This window comes from Anastrepha ludens, chromosome X (assembly GCF_028408465.1).
Source record: "Anastrepha ludens isolate Willacy chromosome X, idAnaLude1.1, whole genome shotgun sequence".
In the NCBI taxonomy this organism is placed as follows: domain Eukaryota; kingdom Metazoa; phylum Arthropoda; class Insecta; order Diptera; family Tephritidae; genus Anastrepha; species Anastrepha ludens.
Window position 1 is genome coordinate 53,745,469 of NC_071503.1, and position 16,336 is coordinate 53,761,804.

At 40.2% G+C, this 16,336-nt stretch overlaps 1 protein-coding gene across 2 annotated transcripts; it reads left to right on the forward strand.

Moving 5' to 3' along the window:
• The first annotated feature begins 458 nt into the window (after positions 1 to 458).
• On the forward strand, positions 459 to 3,250 carry LOC128869270 (uncharacterized). 2 transcript variants are annotated; one of them, XM_054111805.1, is made up of 3 exons: positions 459 to 1,330; positions 1,392 to 1,774; positions 1,842 to 3,250. In XM_054111805.1, exons 2-3 carry the CDS (start codon positions 1,607 to 1,609, stop codon positions 3,192 to 3,194), a joined length of 1,521 nt encoding a protein of 506 aa, XP_053967780.1. In that variant the 5' UTR covers positions 459 to 1,330; positions 1,392 to 1,606; the 3' UTR covers positions 3,195 to 3,250. The 2 variants fall into 2 exon arrangements, with proteins under 2 accessions (XP_053967780.1, XP_053967781.1); XM_054111806.1 differs by lacking the exon at positions 1,842 to 3,250 and having other exon boundaries at positions 1,392 to 1,831.
• Positions 3,251 to 16,336: the final 13,086 nt, after the last annotated feature.

Here is a 16,336-nt window from a genome sequence, read left to right on the forward strand (position 1 = left end):
GTATAAAGATAATTTCTTAATATATAAATAACTTACAATAATATGAGGAACAGCGTTACTTTGGTCATCACTTGGACGTCCTGATTTTTCCTTTTTTGGAGGTTTATTTCCTTACTTGGGTACAGGTGGTGTCACGTTACAAGGTAGTAGGCGGCTGCAGGCGGTTGTACTTCAATGCGGTCTCATCGATATTTGATCCTGATTTTTAATAAAGTTTTTATGGCTTAAGGATTTTATTTCACGCTTTTTTGAGAGCTTAATTACTCAATAACCAGGAAAATTTTGTATCCTTTTTAAATAAAAATCTTGTAGGATTTATCCGTTTCACACTTTTTGAAAGCTAGGATATTTGATCCTGATTTTTAATAAAGTTTTTGTGGTTTAAGGATTTTATTTCACACTTTTTTTTGAGAGCTTAATTAATCACTCAATAAACTAGAAAATGTTGTATACTTTTTTGTTTTTTAAATAAAAATCTTGTAGGATTTATCCGTTTCACACTTTTTTGAAGGTTTAATTTATGTTGGGCGCCAGTTATCGACTGCAGGCCACGACTCGTAAAAATGATTTTAAGTTTCAACTGAACCTGCTTGCTTTATTTGATAATGTCCTATATAGTACAAAATTGCTTACTTGCTAATACAATTTGCTTACTTACTAATACAATTTGCTTACTTACTAAATTCTTATTTTGCTACAATTTACAATGAAATTGCTTACTTGCTAAATTGTTATTTGTGTAATTCAATATTTTATAATTATTATTATTGTTGTTGGAACTCGCGGCGGCTTATATTCCGTTGCGATTGCTTCTGCTAAATATTGCATGTAAGTAAATATTGGCTAATCATCAAATTGCAAATGGAACAGGTAAGTAAGGTTCTTCACATTTTGTCGCGATCACTTTCGTTCGCACAAAATGTGATTTTGCTGTTTCTGCATTTTTATGAAGAGAGAATATAAGTAAGGTTCTTCACATTTTGTCGCGATGACTTCCGTTCGCACAAAATGTGATTTTGCTGTTTCTGCATTTTTATGAACAGAGAATATAAGTAAGGTTCTTCACACTTTGTCGCGATGACTTCCGTTCGCACAAAATGTGATTTTGCTGTTTCTGCATTTTTATGAACAGAGAATATTGACTGTGTTAACTTGGATGCCCTAGGTATAATGAAAATGCAGGAAGATAAAGACTTTCTTTTGCTCCAAAGAAATAGAGGACGTCCAGGTAGTATGTATGGTGCCGATACTGTACTCACAGGAAAAGAAAAACGCAAAGAGCAACGAATGGAAGGAGAAAGAAAGCGCGTAGAAAAGCATTTAGTTCATAGTAAGTTTATTAAAGTTAAGCTTTACTGGTTCTTTTTTTTAATATTTGATTTTATTTTAAGCTAATTATGCTCTTGAAGTCTCTGATACCGAGGATGCTGAAAAGGATATTTCAGCTGGCGAAGAAAATGCAGCAAAAGATATGAATGAAGGCGAAGATACAGACGGAAGTAACATTAATTTACTACCGAAAAAGGCAAATCGAGGAAAAATTAATTTTATTGATGATAGAATGCTTGCATGCATGTACAAATGTAACCTCTAAACAAGAGATGCCATGCATTTGGTGAGTGCAGCGGTTGCTGCCTTCATAAATACCATGCAAAATGTTAATGGAACGCCGTCAATAAAAATGGAAGATTTAATTCTTAACCGAACAACATTACATTCGATGAGGAGAGATTATTGTCGCAGACAAGCTCAAGAGATTATTAATGGATTCAATGTAATGGTTTTACTGAATATGTTTATAAGATTTTGGATTCTTGATCTTTCTTTTTACTTGTTTGTAGATTCCCGACGTTTTTGTCCTTCACTGGGATAGCAAGCTGCTTGCAGAAATCCGAGGCACAGAAAAGAAAGATAGATTGTCTCTCGTTGTCACAGGAGAAAATATGGAGAAACTGCTGGGGATACCAAAAATTGAAAGTTCAACGGGAGATGCAAGAGCTGCAGAAATACATAATTTTTTGTGCAAGTGGAAGCTCAATGATTTAGTAGAAATTGTATCATTTGATACAACAGCTGCTAATAATGGAGCAGCGTTCTTGCTTGAAAAAAGGTTGGGCCGAAATCTACTTTTATTTCCCTGTCGTCACCATGTTAGTGAGTTGCTAGTCAAAGCAGTGTTCGAACTAAATTTTGGCAAATCATCAGCACCGGAAGTTCCCTTATTCAATCGCTTCTCTAACAGCTGGAAAAACATTAATTCTAAGTCATTCAAAAGTGGAATATCGGAAAATGAAGTTCGGAAAGTCTTTACAATAGCTGAAGTGGAAATATTTAAGAATTTTTGTCTAACTGCATTAAATAGTCACCACACTTGTGCCAATTATAAAGAATTACTACAACTATCGTTGCTCTTTGTTGGGGAAGACGTACCAAATTTTTCACAAGTACGGTCACCTGGTGCAACATCACACGCAAGGTTTATGTCGAAGTGCCTATATTGCTACAAAATGTTTCTGTTTCGCGAGCAATTCGTGTTAACGACTTCAGAGATAAAGAGTCTAAGAAGCGTTTGTATTTTTTTAACCTGCATCTACGTTCCATATTGGTTTCGTTGTGTGGATCCAATAGCTGCTCCACAAAATGACCTTAAGCTCATTCAAGATGTGATTGTATATTTCGATAAGAATGTATCCAATGCCTGGTTACATAAAATTAAAAATCATTTATGTTATTTGTCGGAAGAGGCGGATGGCCTTTCATTTTTTGATGGTCCAATTCATTCACATAGTAAGCGAAAAATGGTGGAAGCAATTACTAGCGATAACCAGAAGGAAGATGCTATTCCAAAGAGAGTTGTTGCAACAATGTCAGAAATAACGCTTTACGGCAGCAAGAATATAAATGATTTTATTTCATCAAGAACTAAAACATTCTTTACCCGCTTAGGAATTGAAACAAGTTTTTTGGAATCAGATCCTTCAACATGGCAAGAAAGTGAAGGCTATATAGCGGGAAAACGAATTTGTCAGCTTTTGTCTGTAGTTAATGACGCTGCAGAGAGAGCATTGAAATTGATCACAGACTACAACAGATCGCTTACTTATAATGAAGAAGAAGAACAGTACTTACTGCAAGTTGTTGAGCACTACAGGCAATGGCATCCGTCTTACACCAAAACATCTCTCATTAAATAGACAATCTAATTCTTTAATTAAAATTTTATTAAATTAAAAAAAATTATATAAATAAAGTTGAATTATATATATTAAGTATACACATATTAAATTAAATTAAATTATATAAATTGGAAACAAAAAAAAATTTTGTAAAAATTGTGATTTTTTGAAATTGTCCACACTTTGGGATCAAATGGGCACGGTTAGGCGTCATCGGATCGGGTTAAAAAATTACACCGTTTTTCATTACTCCTAACCTCATGTTTTAAGACCCGAAAATTTATGGATTTCCATAAAAAAAAAATTACGGCCAGTCTACTGGACACCATCAGTAATGTGATGAATAGCACTCTCAAAACGATACACCAATGGACATCTCGCGCAGGACTAGGGATAAACGCGGGAAAAACGGACATGGTACTTTTTACCAGGAAGTACAAAGTTCCGGCGTGGAACCTCCCGAAGCTAGGCAACAACGAACAACTTCTCAAAGATTATGCAAGGTACCTTGGAGTAATACTGGACAGCAAATTGCTGTGGAAGCACAACGCTGGGGAGAGGGTGAAAAAGGCCAGTAATGCATTGTACGCATGTAAGAGAATGCTGGGCATTACTTGAGGTCTATCACCCTCTCTGATGCATTGGTGCTACACAGCAGTAGTCAGACCGATATTGCTGTACGGAACCTTAGTATGATGGACTGCGACAAAAAAACTGACATACTTAATGCCGCTGGAAAGGATTCAACGACTCGCTGCTCTGTGCATAACAGTAGCGATGAAGACCACTCCAACGGCGGCGCTGGAAATGATATTCAGCATACCATCTATTGACCTCATGGCGGAAAACCTGGCAGCGAAATCCGCGAGGAGGCTAAGGGCTGCGGGGGTATTTTCCTGCAGAACCTTCGGTCATAGCTCAATAGGAAAGTTGAGCTCAGGTGGCACAGACTACATGATTCCGTACTTTAATTGGGAGAGCAGGTTTCGCACTACAATTGAAGAGGAGGGATGGCACAAGGGCATGAAGCCTGGCCATAGAACCTTTCACATCTATACAGACGGCTCGAAAACTCCAGACGGAGTGGGAGCGGATATTTACTGCTCAAAACTAAGAATAAGGCAGTCTATCAAGCTGTCGGACCACAGCAGTATTTTCCAAGCGGAAATTTTTGCTGTGGGGAAGGCCGCGGAGCTAGCCTACACTAGAACAAGAAAGAACGCAACAATTAATATATACGTGGATAGTCAAGCAGCAATAAGAGCAATAAGCTCATATTGTATTAAGTCGAAAAATATTTGACGGAGCAGGGAGGCCATAGAAAGGCTAGCCGGAAACAGTAGGCTGCATATCTACTGGGTACCTGGTCACAAAGGCATTATGGGGAACGAAATAGTAGATGAGATAGCAAGAAGTGCTGTGAGACTACCATTTGAACAAGAGAACGGCATACCAAGACCGCTAAACACAATATACAACGAAATGGACGACCACATGAAAAGGCAAGTGGAAGTTAGGTGGACTAACCTGACCACATGCAAAACAGCAAAAGTCATGTGTAGAACTAACGACAAAATAATGACTCAATTCGTATTTACGCTCTCGCGAAAGGAATGCAGAACTATCATAGGTATGCTAACAGGTCACAATCTATTGGCTGCACATGCGTACAAGATAGGATTGCTAGCACGGACAAATGCAGAAAATGCAGAGAGGATGTTGAGGAGACTTTAGAACACCTTCTGTGCGTTTGTCCGGCATTATCAAAAACGCGACTAAGATGCCTGGGAGCCCCACTGTTTGAGGGTCTGGAAGACGTCTCAAAAGCGGAGCTCCCAGCCCTACTTAGATTCGCCAAAAGCGCTGACATCCTACATGATGTCTACTTTAGGTATTCATAGAGGTCGGTCTCCATCTGGTATCGCTAGGGACCAAAAGGTCTATGCGTGGCTTATTGCCAACCAGGCTAACCTAACCTAACCTAACAGCGCGTTGCCTACGGCGCGCAATAGCAGATGTTTGGCTGACTTTACTGCTGCTTCCCACAGGCCGCCGGAGTGGGGTGCCCTCGGAGGTATGAAGGCGAAGATGAATCCTTCGTCGGCGGCGTATTGGAGAATCTCCTCTTTCTGTGCCAGAAAGTCTTCCCGGAGCTCCCTCAGCTTCCTCTCTGCTCCCACAAAGTTCGTCGCGTTGTCGCAGTATATTTTGGCTGGCATCCCTCGGCGCCCAATGAGCCTTTTGAGAGCGAAAATAAATTTATCAGCAGTTAAATCAGAAATAAAATTCTAGATGAATTGCCTTTGAAGCGAAACACACGAAAATGGCAATATATTGTACATTTTTACGGGAGGGCGACCGCGAATTTTCCAGGTTATGTGAATAGGCCCGCAGTAATCTACCCCACATATTGTGAAGGGCCGTTGGGCGCGTAATCGATCGGCGGGTAGCGAACGAACTAAACAGTGAATGCATTCTCTTACAGTTCGACTACAGGCTTCTCGAGCATTTACCAGCCATATTTTTTCCTCGCAGAAGCGCTACCAATGCTTTTGGACCGGCATGGTGATTGCGAAAATGTAGGAATCGGATGTATGCCTTCACAAAGTGCGAGTCTTTGCGTAATAGCAAAGGAAACTTAGCATCATAGGGGATTGGCGCGTTTAATATGTTAAACGGCCACCTACTCGAATCAATTTAAACGATAATGATGATTCCGAGTGTTCATGCAGAAATGGAGTTAATTTCTGCAAACTTGAGGGTAGTACGTTATATTTCGATAATTCATTAATTTCATCGCTAAATTCAAAATGTTGAATCATTTCGACAATTTTAAGGAAGCTCAATTGTAATTCCTTTGCCGTGGGTATCATTTCAGATTCTGCTTTTCGCTCTCGTATTTTTCGAAGCCATCGGAGTATATATGCGAAAATCCGAAGCACTTTTCTGTGAGATGAGAGCCTGTCAATTATATCGAGAAGTGGATTTGTTGTGGCATTGATTGCGGTTAACGTAATTGCGTTCTTCTTCTTCTCGAGTGCTTCTTGTTCTGGAGAGAGACTGAAGTTGACATTTTTTGGCCATGTAGCAGGATATTCTAGGAGGAACTGCGGACCACTAAACCATATTGAATTACCCAATTCGTCCACGTTACAACCCCGAGACACTTGATCCGCTCGATTTTGTTTTGTGGGCACATGACGCCACAACACATTCTGGGTTCACTCTTGGATCTCGGACACTCTATTTGCGACGAAAGTTTGCAACGACGATGGAAGCGTTTTAATCCAATGCAGAAATATTTCGGAGTCTGTCCAGAAAATTGTTTCTTCTATTGGTCGACTCAACATTATTGAAATTCTTGGTCATAATTTGGCAAGAAGATGGGCTGGCGAGAGCTCTAAACGCGGAAGAGATTTAGTCTTCAGCGGAGCTACTCTAGACTTTGAAGTAAGCAGCGTGCATTTCGTACCACTAGCGGATTGGCTACGTAACAGGTGGCGCAAAATTAATCAATTATGGAAAGATTTATAATATTTGCAAATATCGTCCTACGGCAATCATATTTGACACTTGTGAGCTAGACAGCTGCAGCATACAAACAGACAAGCAATGGAGCACGTAAGGGTCAAAATAAAGATTTCCGTCATTCAAAATATTTTTTGTTTTTAGTAAAAAGTTGAATGGTTAATTTGCGCCACCCGACTAATTTTGCGCCACCCTTTATATATACGCAGCAGCCATACGCTCTTATTGAAGCGTCGGAAAAGCCATGAATTTGGCAGCTGGCACTCGAATCTGTATTTACATACCGAGGAATGCTACTTGATGGATGCTGCAAACAAATGGCTTTAAAGTTTTGCCAGCTAGTGTCAAGCCGCAATGGAATCGACTCATCCCAGTCTAGCTTTTGAATCCAAAGCTCTTGTAATAAAATTTTAGCTTTGGTGACTTGCGGGGCTAACAAACCAAGAGGGTCAAAGAGGCGAGCGGAAACTGATAAAATATTACGTTTAGTTGCTCGCAGCTCGCTAAAATTATCTCCCAGAATGAAGCGAAAAATGTCATCTTTCGGCTGCCAGTGGATTCCCAGCGTTTTGGTCAGTTTCGCTGAGCTGCAATAATTTTTGGAGACTCTCACTATCCGATGAGCATGTATGATTGGAAAACCACTTTGCTAATTTCAGGCCTGCCGATTCTAAAATTGTATTTACTTCCTGTTGTATCTGGGTGAGGCTTTCTATACTGTCGGATTCTGTTAATAGGTCGTCGACGTAAAAGTCATTCCGAATGACTTTGGAACCGAGCGGATATTTGGCTTTATTTAACTTAGCATTTGCAGACACCGTGGGGCGAGAAATGGTGCAGGCGCTGTGCCGTATGTTACGGTGTTTAGTCGAAAAATTTGAAAATGCTTCGATGGATCCTATCTCCATACTATGAGCTGGAAGTTCCTGTCGTCTTCGTGCACCAATATTTGACGATACATCTTCGTGATGTCGGCAGTCATGGCATATTTGTGCAATCGGAAGCGAAGGAGGGTCGAAAAAAGCTCCTCTTGAACGATCGGTCCGACCATCAAGGTTTCATTCAACGCAACTTGTGTTGATGTGCGACTCGAAGCATCAAAAACTACGCGCAACTTGGTAGTTGTGCTCTGCGGTCTTAACACACACTGGTGCGGAATGAAATAGTGCGGCTCACTCGGGAGTCGATTAGTTGTTGGGCTCATATGCCCCGATTCGAGATACTCTTGCATGAAGTCCTGGTGTGGTTTTTGAAACAAAATCCTCACATTTTGCCTGCTCTGGAGTCAGTCGTGTGGAATTTACTTGTGCAGGTTTTTCTTCCAATTCCCAGAATTTTCGGATTGTAGTATCAATGCTAGCAACGCTTTCCTCGAATTGACATAATGTGCTACTTACTTGGGCCCTGGAGCTATTATTTGTGGTATACTTGCCTGAAATTATCCAGCCTTACACAGTTTTTTGCAGCGTTGGCTGCCTTGGGCTGGTTCTGATCTGACCCAGATCTGAACAGATCAAAGAATATTTCAGCTCCTAAAAGTATGTATATTTCCTGACATTTGTAGAAACTTGGGTCAGCTAGTTCAATATTTTGTGGGATTTTCCAGCCAATTGTGTTTACAGTCCGATCTGGATGATTGACTGATATCGAACGCATTACCCAAAAGTCCGCCGAAAACTCAAAATTGTTGATCCTCGATTTATATAGGTTTTTAGTTTGCCTTGGACCTTTTTATTTAAATTGCCAATTCCAACTATATTTAGAGCGAATTTTTCTTTTCGGATTCGCAATTTCTGCATAAGCTCTTCGGTCATAAAGTTGACTTGAGAACCGTAGTCAAGTAGAGCTCGCGCTTGCACGTAAACACCGGAGCTGGCCTTTACATTAACTACGGCTGTAGCTAACATGACTCGGTCAGGCAGGCTGCTAATATGCAATACCTGTGACGTCGAAGGTTGTGGCTCGGTCTCACAGCAGATCGGATATTGATGCAACATGGTGTGATGCTAACGGTTGCATACACCACAGCGATCTGCTTTGTACTTTGAGACCGTATGTCCCTTGCGCAAGTAATTTATGCACAGGGAAATAGATTTTGCAAATTCAAATCTTTTAAGTGCAGTAAGCGCTTGGAATTTTGGACAAGCTGTCGAATAATGGTCCTTAGAACCACAGTGAAGGCAAGTCGGCAGTTTGAATTTGTCGCGATAAATGTTGTCTTTGAGTGTCGCAGTTGTTGATTTTTTGTCTTCTGCTGCGTATCTTCGTTGATAAATGCTGGTATCTCTTGTTTAGCATAGCTTCACACTCAGCCCAAAGCGGCAGCTTATCATAGTCAAGTTGCTCCTCCCACTTTAACCGAGTAGTGGGATCAACCTTCGACATGACTATGTGAATCAACATCGCATTTGAAATAAGCTTATCGTCACCCAGCGATAAAAGGGAGTCATATACTGCAGACACTGTATCAATCATTGATCGCAAAGTCGACGCAGAAGACCTTTGGATTTTTCACAATTCAAAAAGTTTAGACACTGTATTAAAAAATATCAGGCATTTATTGTCATACACCTTTCTTAAACTTACCAACGCCTTTGGACAATTTTCTTCCGACATTTGGAAGGACTTCAATGTGCCTAAGGGTTCACCGGATAGACATGATTAAATTTTTCAATATCCGGGATTGTGGGATCATTGTGCACGAAACTCTCAAACAGACTCATAAAGTTTTTAAAGTCGGAGTATTCTCCTTTGAATGTAGGTGACGACATTTTGGTAGTCGCGAGCTGTGAGGTGCAATAAAAGATGATTCGGCAATTGGCGATTTATTTCGCGCCAGAATGGACTTTATAATGGACTTTGTTTCTACAATTAAGTCCTCTAACTCTCCACGGGCAATGTCTTCTTCGTCGATTCCCTCAATTTTCGACTGACATTTCATGAGTTTTTCGCTGTGGGAGCTCAATATGTCGAGTTGGCACTCCAATTCGATTGGATCTAGCGACATGGTCTTTTCAAGCAGACCCGTTTTTATGCGTATTATGCTGGTTTTTGCAACAGTTCTCTGGCGCTTTAAAGATTTTAAGTCCATCATCTCCCTACTTGGAGAGAGACTGGAAATAGCCGACTTTGGTTTACTCATGTTTTGAGATTAAAGTTCGCTGCTTTAGCCTGTGGCTTTTGTAAAATAAAAACGGTTCTCCAAGTTTGTCAGCACGAAAACGAAAGCGATAAATACCAAAATATATACCTAATAGCTGAAACTTGACCAAAACCAACGAAAATAAGCAGCGAACAATTGAGTCTGTGCTCAAACAAATTTTGTATTGTCGAAAAAAAAATTTTTTTTTTTTGAAAATATTGCGGCTGATTAGAAACCGCAATTTTGTTTGATTTTTTGAAAAAATCCCGAAAATAAGCCGAAAAATAGTACTCGCAAATTATTTGGCGACAAACAAGTTCCTCTACCTCGGGTCCCACTGTATCCTTCACTTCATAGGCAGTATATGTATAGGTATATAGATATGTATATATAATATATAAGTATATAAGTATGGTTTATTTGCATATAAGAAGTGGATACACGAGATGCCAATAATTGAAGCCCTTTTACTGTGAGACGATTATTGGCAACTTTAATAATCTCGGTCAATCAATTTCTAGGTTGAATTTTTCGCACTCAATACCTGTTTATCGTGAATTGGTTTGTTTCCAGCTTCAACTTCCCTTTGGCAATTTTTTCTTTTCTTTTTTTTTTTTTTGTTTTGTTTTTTGGGGGCTCACATTCACTTCACTTTCCCAGCCACTCCACGTTTCAAGTCACTGCACTAGTTTTGTTTATATACATATGCGTACATACATATGTATATTAGTTTAGTTGTCAGTTTTTTATTTTTTTGGTTTTGCGAGACGACTTTTGTTTATGTTTGTCACGGATCGCGCAGGCAATATTCTTTCATTTATTCGGCTGGTTTTAATTTAATTATTAAATATTTTCCGTGCAGCTTACACAAATCACCAACTTGTAATCTTTTGTCACTATCAATGTGATTTATTTTATTTATTTATTTTTTTTTTTTAAATAACTTCCGAATTTTAGTTCACAAAATATGTAAACAAAATTATTGTTTATTTCTCGAACTATTATTTAATTCTGTAATTATTTTTTCACTTTCGCACTCACGCCCTGCTCGGGCGCCATGAAAATGCTTCACTAGTTTGTGAATATACTATATATAAATTGTTTAAAAGAAAAACTTTACTTAGGGAAGCGCGAAATTAATTGCCCGTGGAGAGTTAGAGGACTTAATTGTAGAAACAAATCCCATTATAAAGTCCATTCTGGAAATGGATGGAAAATTTTTCTACTCCAACCATTCTCGCTTTCTGACGATTTTCTGATTGCCTGCGAACAGATACAGCCTGTAGACGTTTATATGCACTATAGGTTTAGGACCACGTAAGGTCTTAACACACATATGGAATGGAGTACACGCTTTGTGGCCACATGCTGTTCTCGCAATGAATCACCCTCAGCCTCACCTAAGCACCTCTACGGTTGCACGGTTCCTCGGAGCCCACCAGAAGCTCACCTCCTACTCTTTCTCATCCAGACGATACGGACAACTGATAAAGGGTTTTCCAATAAGAGGTGATATTCCCGTAAAAGAGTAATGGTTTCGTCGCTTTTGTGGCACGTAGCGCCGTCTTGTTGAAAATAAACATTTTCTAGATCAATACCATCCAATTCCGGCCATAAAAAAATCGTTAATAACATCTCGATAGGGCAATCCATTCAACGTAACTAATGCTCCAACTTAATCGTCGAAAAAGTAAGGACCAACGACTCTGCCGGACCATAAACCGCACCAAACAGTCACACGTTGAGGATAGAGAGGCTTTTCAACAATAACTCTTGGATTTTCTGAGCCCCAGATCCGATGATTTTGCTTGTTGACGAAGCCACCGAGGTGGAAATGGGCCTGATCACTCAAGATGATTTTTCGATGGAATTTATTTTTTCATACATTTCAACGCATTGTTTAAGCGTGTATCGTTCCATTTTTAATAATGGTGGAGTTTCTACTTGTCAGATATCAAACAATGACAGTTTCAAAATAGACATATACCGAAATAGCGGGGTATACAAAATAACACCTGTTATTGGAAAACCCTTTAATTGCGATCCAAGAAACAAAATTGCATGGCAGTTCTTCGCTAATTACCACTGTTGGCTACAATGTGCACCGCAAGGATCGGCCATCACCTTTGTGGGTTTTGTTTCGTCGGGACGAAGTGATACGGTGCTATTTGACAATTTATAGTACATCCTTCGGTGAACAGATGCAAACGTCGAGTTATTAGATGGTTGCCAAAAGTGCCAAATAGCAGTGCACCGCTTACTTCCTTCAGCGATGAAAGCCAGGTGGCAAACAGGAAACCTACAGTTCCTTTTGGTCCTGATGAAGTCAGTATGCTGATGTTAGGTTCGGTTAGGTTGGTATGGTAGCTCAAGGAATCAGCACACTAGGACGAAGAAGAACGGTTTCGTTCTTTGTATTACCATTATGAAGGAGGTGAGGTGAAAGAGAAACACCGATGGGATGCAGGGAGAGGGCGGGGAGAGGTGGTGCTGGGATGGTGAAGAGGGTGGGTTTAGAGTGTGTGGATTACGAACTAGGACTGTGCTGCGTTTGCGTCGACCGCTTTGTGCTGCTGATGAAATTCATCAGATTTTAATTTCACTGCCAGCTATATCAGCAGGCGTAGCAAAGAAGTAAGAGCCAAGATGCCTGGATCTTAGCCCCCCAGAGCAGGGCAGTTAAGGATATAGTGCTGGGATGATTCTGCCTGGAGCACACTGCAGTGGTCCGGTAACCTGAATCTGGGTCTGATTCGGAGCTCCTAGCAAAAAACTCCTCCACCAACCTTTCTTCCAACTTCGATCCATCCGTGACAAGTTCACCAGACCATGTCTTAAAGTGTAGCCCCCGTCCACTCTTCCCTTGATGGAATATGAGTGGAGAAGGTTCCGGTTGGACTAAGCGAGGGTATGCACTGATCCGTTGACAGAGAGATGAACTCGAAGTTTCTAAGGATGCTTGAGAGCCCATAAGTGAGGTTGAGCTTATAGCCCGAGCCCCTCAGTCTGATTGCGGTACGTGTAGCGGAAATTCTGCCTGCGATGTCTACGGGTACCACAGTTAACATTGCGTTGAGCGCCAGAGTAGGAGTCGTTCAAAACGCCCCACTGATTCCAATGGGTGTCGACCTCTGAACTCTCTCCAGCTTCTTAACCAATGTCGTCCTCTCTAGTGAGTTCCACTAGACTATGACTACATATAACAAGATAGGCTTTAAAATAGTATTATGCAGCAAAAAAAAAAAAACTCAAGCCGAGAGGCCCCATCTTTTGCCAATTGCGCCCTTGCACCCATACAAGGCGATTGTTGCCTTCCTCACTCTTACCTCAATATTAGACTTCCATGTAAGTTTGCTGTCAAGGATAATACCTAGGTACCTTACCTTGTCGGAAAGTATCAGAGGAGCGCCCCCTAGTGAGGGAAGTTGAGCTCGGGATATTTTGTATTTCCTCGTAAATAGGACGAACTCCGTCTTAAGAGGATTCACCGACAGGCCGCAATCCGTTGCCCATCTAACAACTGCGTTCAGATATCCCTGCATCAAGTTGCACAGAGTATCCACAAATTTTCCGCTAACAATTAGTGCCACGGATGACGCGTAGGCAACTACCCTGTAGCCCCTTTCACCAGCTCTTCCAGTAAGTAATTTACAACAACAACCCAGAGGAATGGTGAGAGCAGACCACCTTGTGGAATGCCTCTACTCACCTGCCGGTGGATAGAGATCCCGCTCCACTTTGCCGCGACAGTTCTGTCGCTAAGCATTGTGTAGATAAATCTTAAAAGGCCGGTTCCGACTCCTACTTTACCTAGAGACCTGGTAATTGCCTCCGTGAGGACGTTGTTAAAAGCCCCCTCAATGTCGAGGAAGGCGGCCACCGCAAAATTTTTTTTGAAAAAGAGACTCCTCAATCTCTTTCACAATTGTTTGCAGGGCAGATTCCACCGATCTACCCTTGCAATCAGTCTCTGAAAGGTTTTTAGTAAGATATATGAGAGACTGATTGGCCTTAAGTCCTTAGGGGAGACATGGGAGTTCTTGCCTGCCTTGGGTATACAGACAACCCTCACGGGCCTCCATGATCTTGGTATATAGCCCCTTACGAAGCTTGCATAGATTGGGCTCAACCTACGGCATGATACCTCCACAGATTTCTGCAGTTGGCCAGGAATGATGCCGTCAGGACCAGGCGCTTTGAAAGGTCTAAAGGAGTCAATGGGCCAAACCAGGCGACGCTTATCCAGCAACCAGCCCCGGTTAATCAGTTAGCTTTTAAACGCAATCATAGTACAACGGATTCTTTGATACAAATTCAACACTTTGTTTTTGATTCATTAAGTACGAAACGTCATGTTACCATTCTAGCAACTGGTTTTGAAAGGCATTCGACCGTGTGGGAATACATACTGTACTGAGGCAGCTTGCTACATGGAAGACTGGTCAAGTGTATAGGCTTTTATGACACATTGCTGTTTTCGAGTTCGTGTGAACAATAATTTATCTGAATCCTATTGCCTTTTTAATGGTATTTCGCAGGGGTCTCTCCTATCCATAGTTTTATTTATAATGTAGGTATTTGAAAAGTTGAATGAAACGTGTATGAATATCAAAAATGTAAAATTAACTATGTACGCTGATGACGCAATAATTTATACTCATACTGTGAAAAACACCTTTAGTCATATTCTCAACATATGTAAAAAATTGATTACGCCCTGCCCGTTTTGGGTTGGTGTGCAAACTATAATATTAAACTACTGGAAGCTCCATATCATACAGCAGTTCGTCGCAGCATTAATGCGTTTCCAACATCTTCAATATTATGCATCCTTGGTGAAAGCGGATTTCCTGCAATAAAAGAGAGGGTATACGAATCTACTATGCTCATTCCAAAATTATTTAATTCAACCAACAGGGATATTTAAACTCAACTCCACTCTGCGACGATGTATTGCATACGCAAAACATCTTGCAATTTTTCCTCCTGAAAGTTGCCCCTTAATTAATAATCTACCTGTAGGTTTGCTGAATGATAATACTATTGGCACATCTCTACACAACTTAAAAAAGTCAAATACTAGTATACTGGTATAAAAGCAAAGATTTTTGGAGCTCATAAATAAATATAAATCCCTTAATTACACAGCGATATACACAGACCGCTCAAAACGAAATAATACACCATTTGCAGTCGTTACTGAGCATGGAATAACAATATCCGGCGGAATTCTACCAGGTTACTCATCCGTATTTAGTGCTGAAACATTCGCAATTTACAAAGGTATTGAATATGCTATTAAAAACAAAGGGAGGTTTATCGTCTGTTCTGATAGCTTCTCCTGCTTGAAAGCAGTCAGTAACGTTTACAACTTCACCACAGCAGTTTCTCAAATACGTGACATGTGCATCAAATTCAGAAATAAAATGAATTTGCTCTAGGTGCCTGGCCATTCTGGTGTAACTGGAAATGAGTTGGCCGACTATACCGCAAGTTATTTAGAAGCAGCACCGACCTTCTAATTTGCGTCTTTAGATAAAAAAGACCTAAAGAAACACATACAGCACCATATAAATTCAAAATGTATAAAATTCACAAGTATAAAAGAATCAACCCAGATCGTAGTAAGGTAGTTTACCCTAGTAATACCACCCGTCACCAATCAACATTTTTACCCGCCTGGGGATTGGCGACACCAACGTAACGCATCAGGATTTAATATACTCACTGGAGTTTCTCCTGCTTCCTGTCCTTTCTGCTCCAAATTAGCATCAGCGTTTCCTTTCCTCAATGAATGTTTAATTTGGCTCTGCGAACCCAGCGTCTACTCTAAAATCTGTAACATCGCGAAACATTTTAAGTACATATAATTTCATCCAAGAAAGCAATTTAAGTGTATGAAATTTTGTAATAATATATGTAATGTATATTATAATTTTAGCTCTTATATCTTTATATTTCACGTACTTCATATGTATCTACTACTTAACATTAAATTAAAGAGTCGATGGCCTAAGCTGCTTGTAGTCTCTTTCTTTAGACATTAATCATTTTATTTTATACTATGTGTCAATAAAATAATAATAATAATTGCTCTAACACATTTTTATCCTATTGGTATGGTAAATTAGTTTCGTATATGGCTTCCCACAGCAGCTTAGACCTTTTCACGAGACTGTGTTGGTGAAAGAAAAAAATTAACGCAGGTATACTGGTCATCTTACTTCATTGTCGAAATGTGAATTTTATATAACTTTTCGTTTTAAACAAAAATTGGTATACAAGCTGCGCGTTAACAGAGTTAGTAATGGGTGCCCGATTCCCCTATATCACCCATATATGTATACATTCATACCATCCAAATAAAACCAATCAGTATAACATACACATTTGGCCGCCATAGCCGAATGCGTTGGTGCGTGACTACCATTCGGAACTCAGAGAGAACGTAGGTTCGAATCTCGATGAAAGACCAAATTGAACAAAAAGT

Excerpts from the sequence above, each read along its gene's own strand:
- LOC128869270 (XM_054111805.1), top strand. The coding sequence starts at position 1,607 with ATGCATTTGGTGAGTGCAGCGGTTGCTGCCTTCATAAATACCATGCAA. Across the intron at positions 1,775-1,841 it reads AGATTATTAATGGATTCAAT|ATTCCCGACGTTTTTGTCCT; the intron begins GTAATGGTTTTA and ends ACTTGTTTGTAG.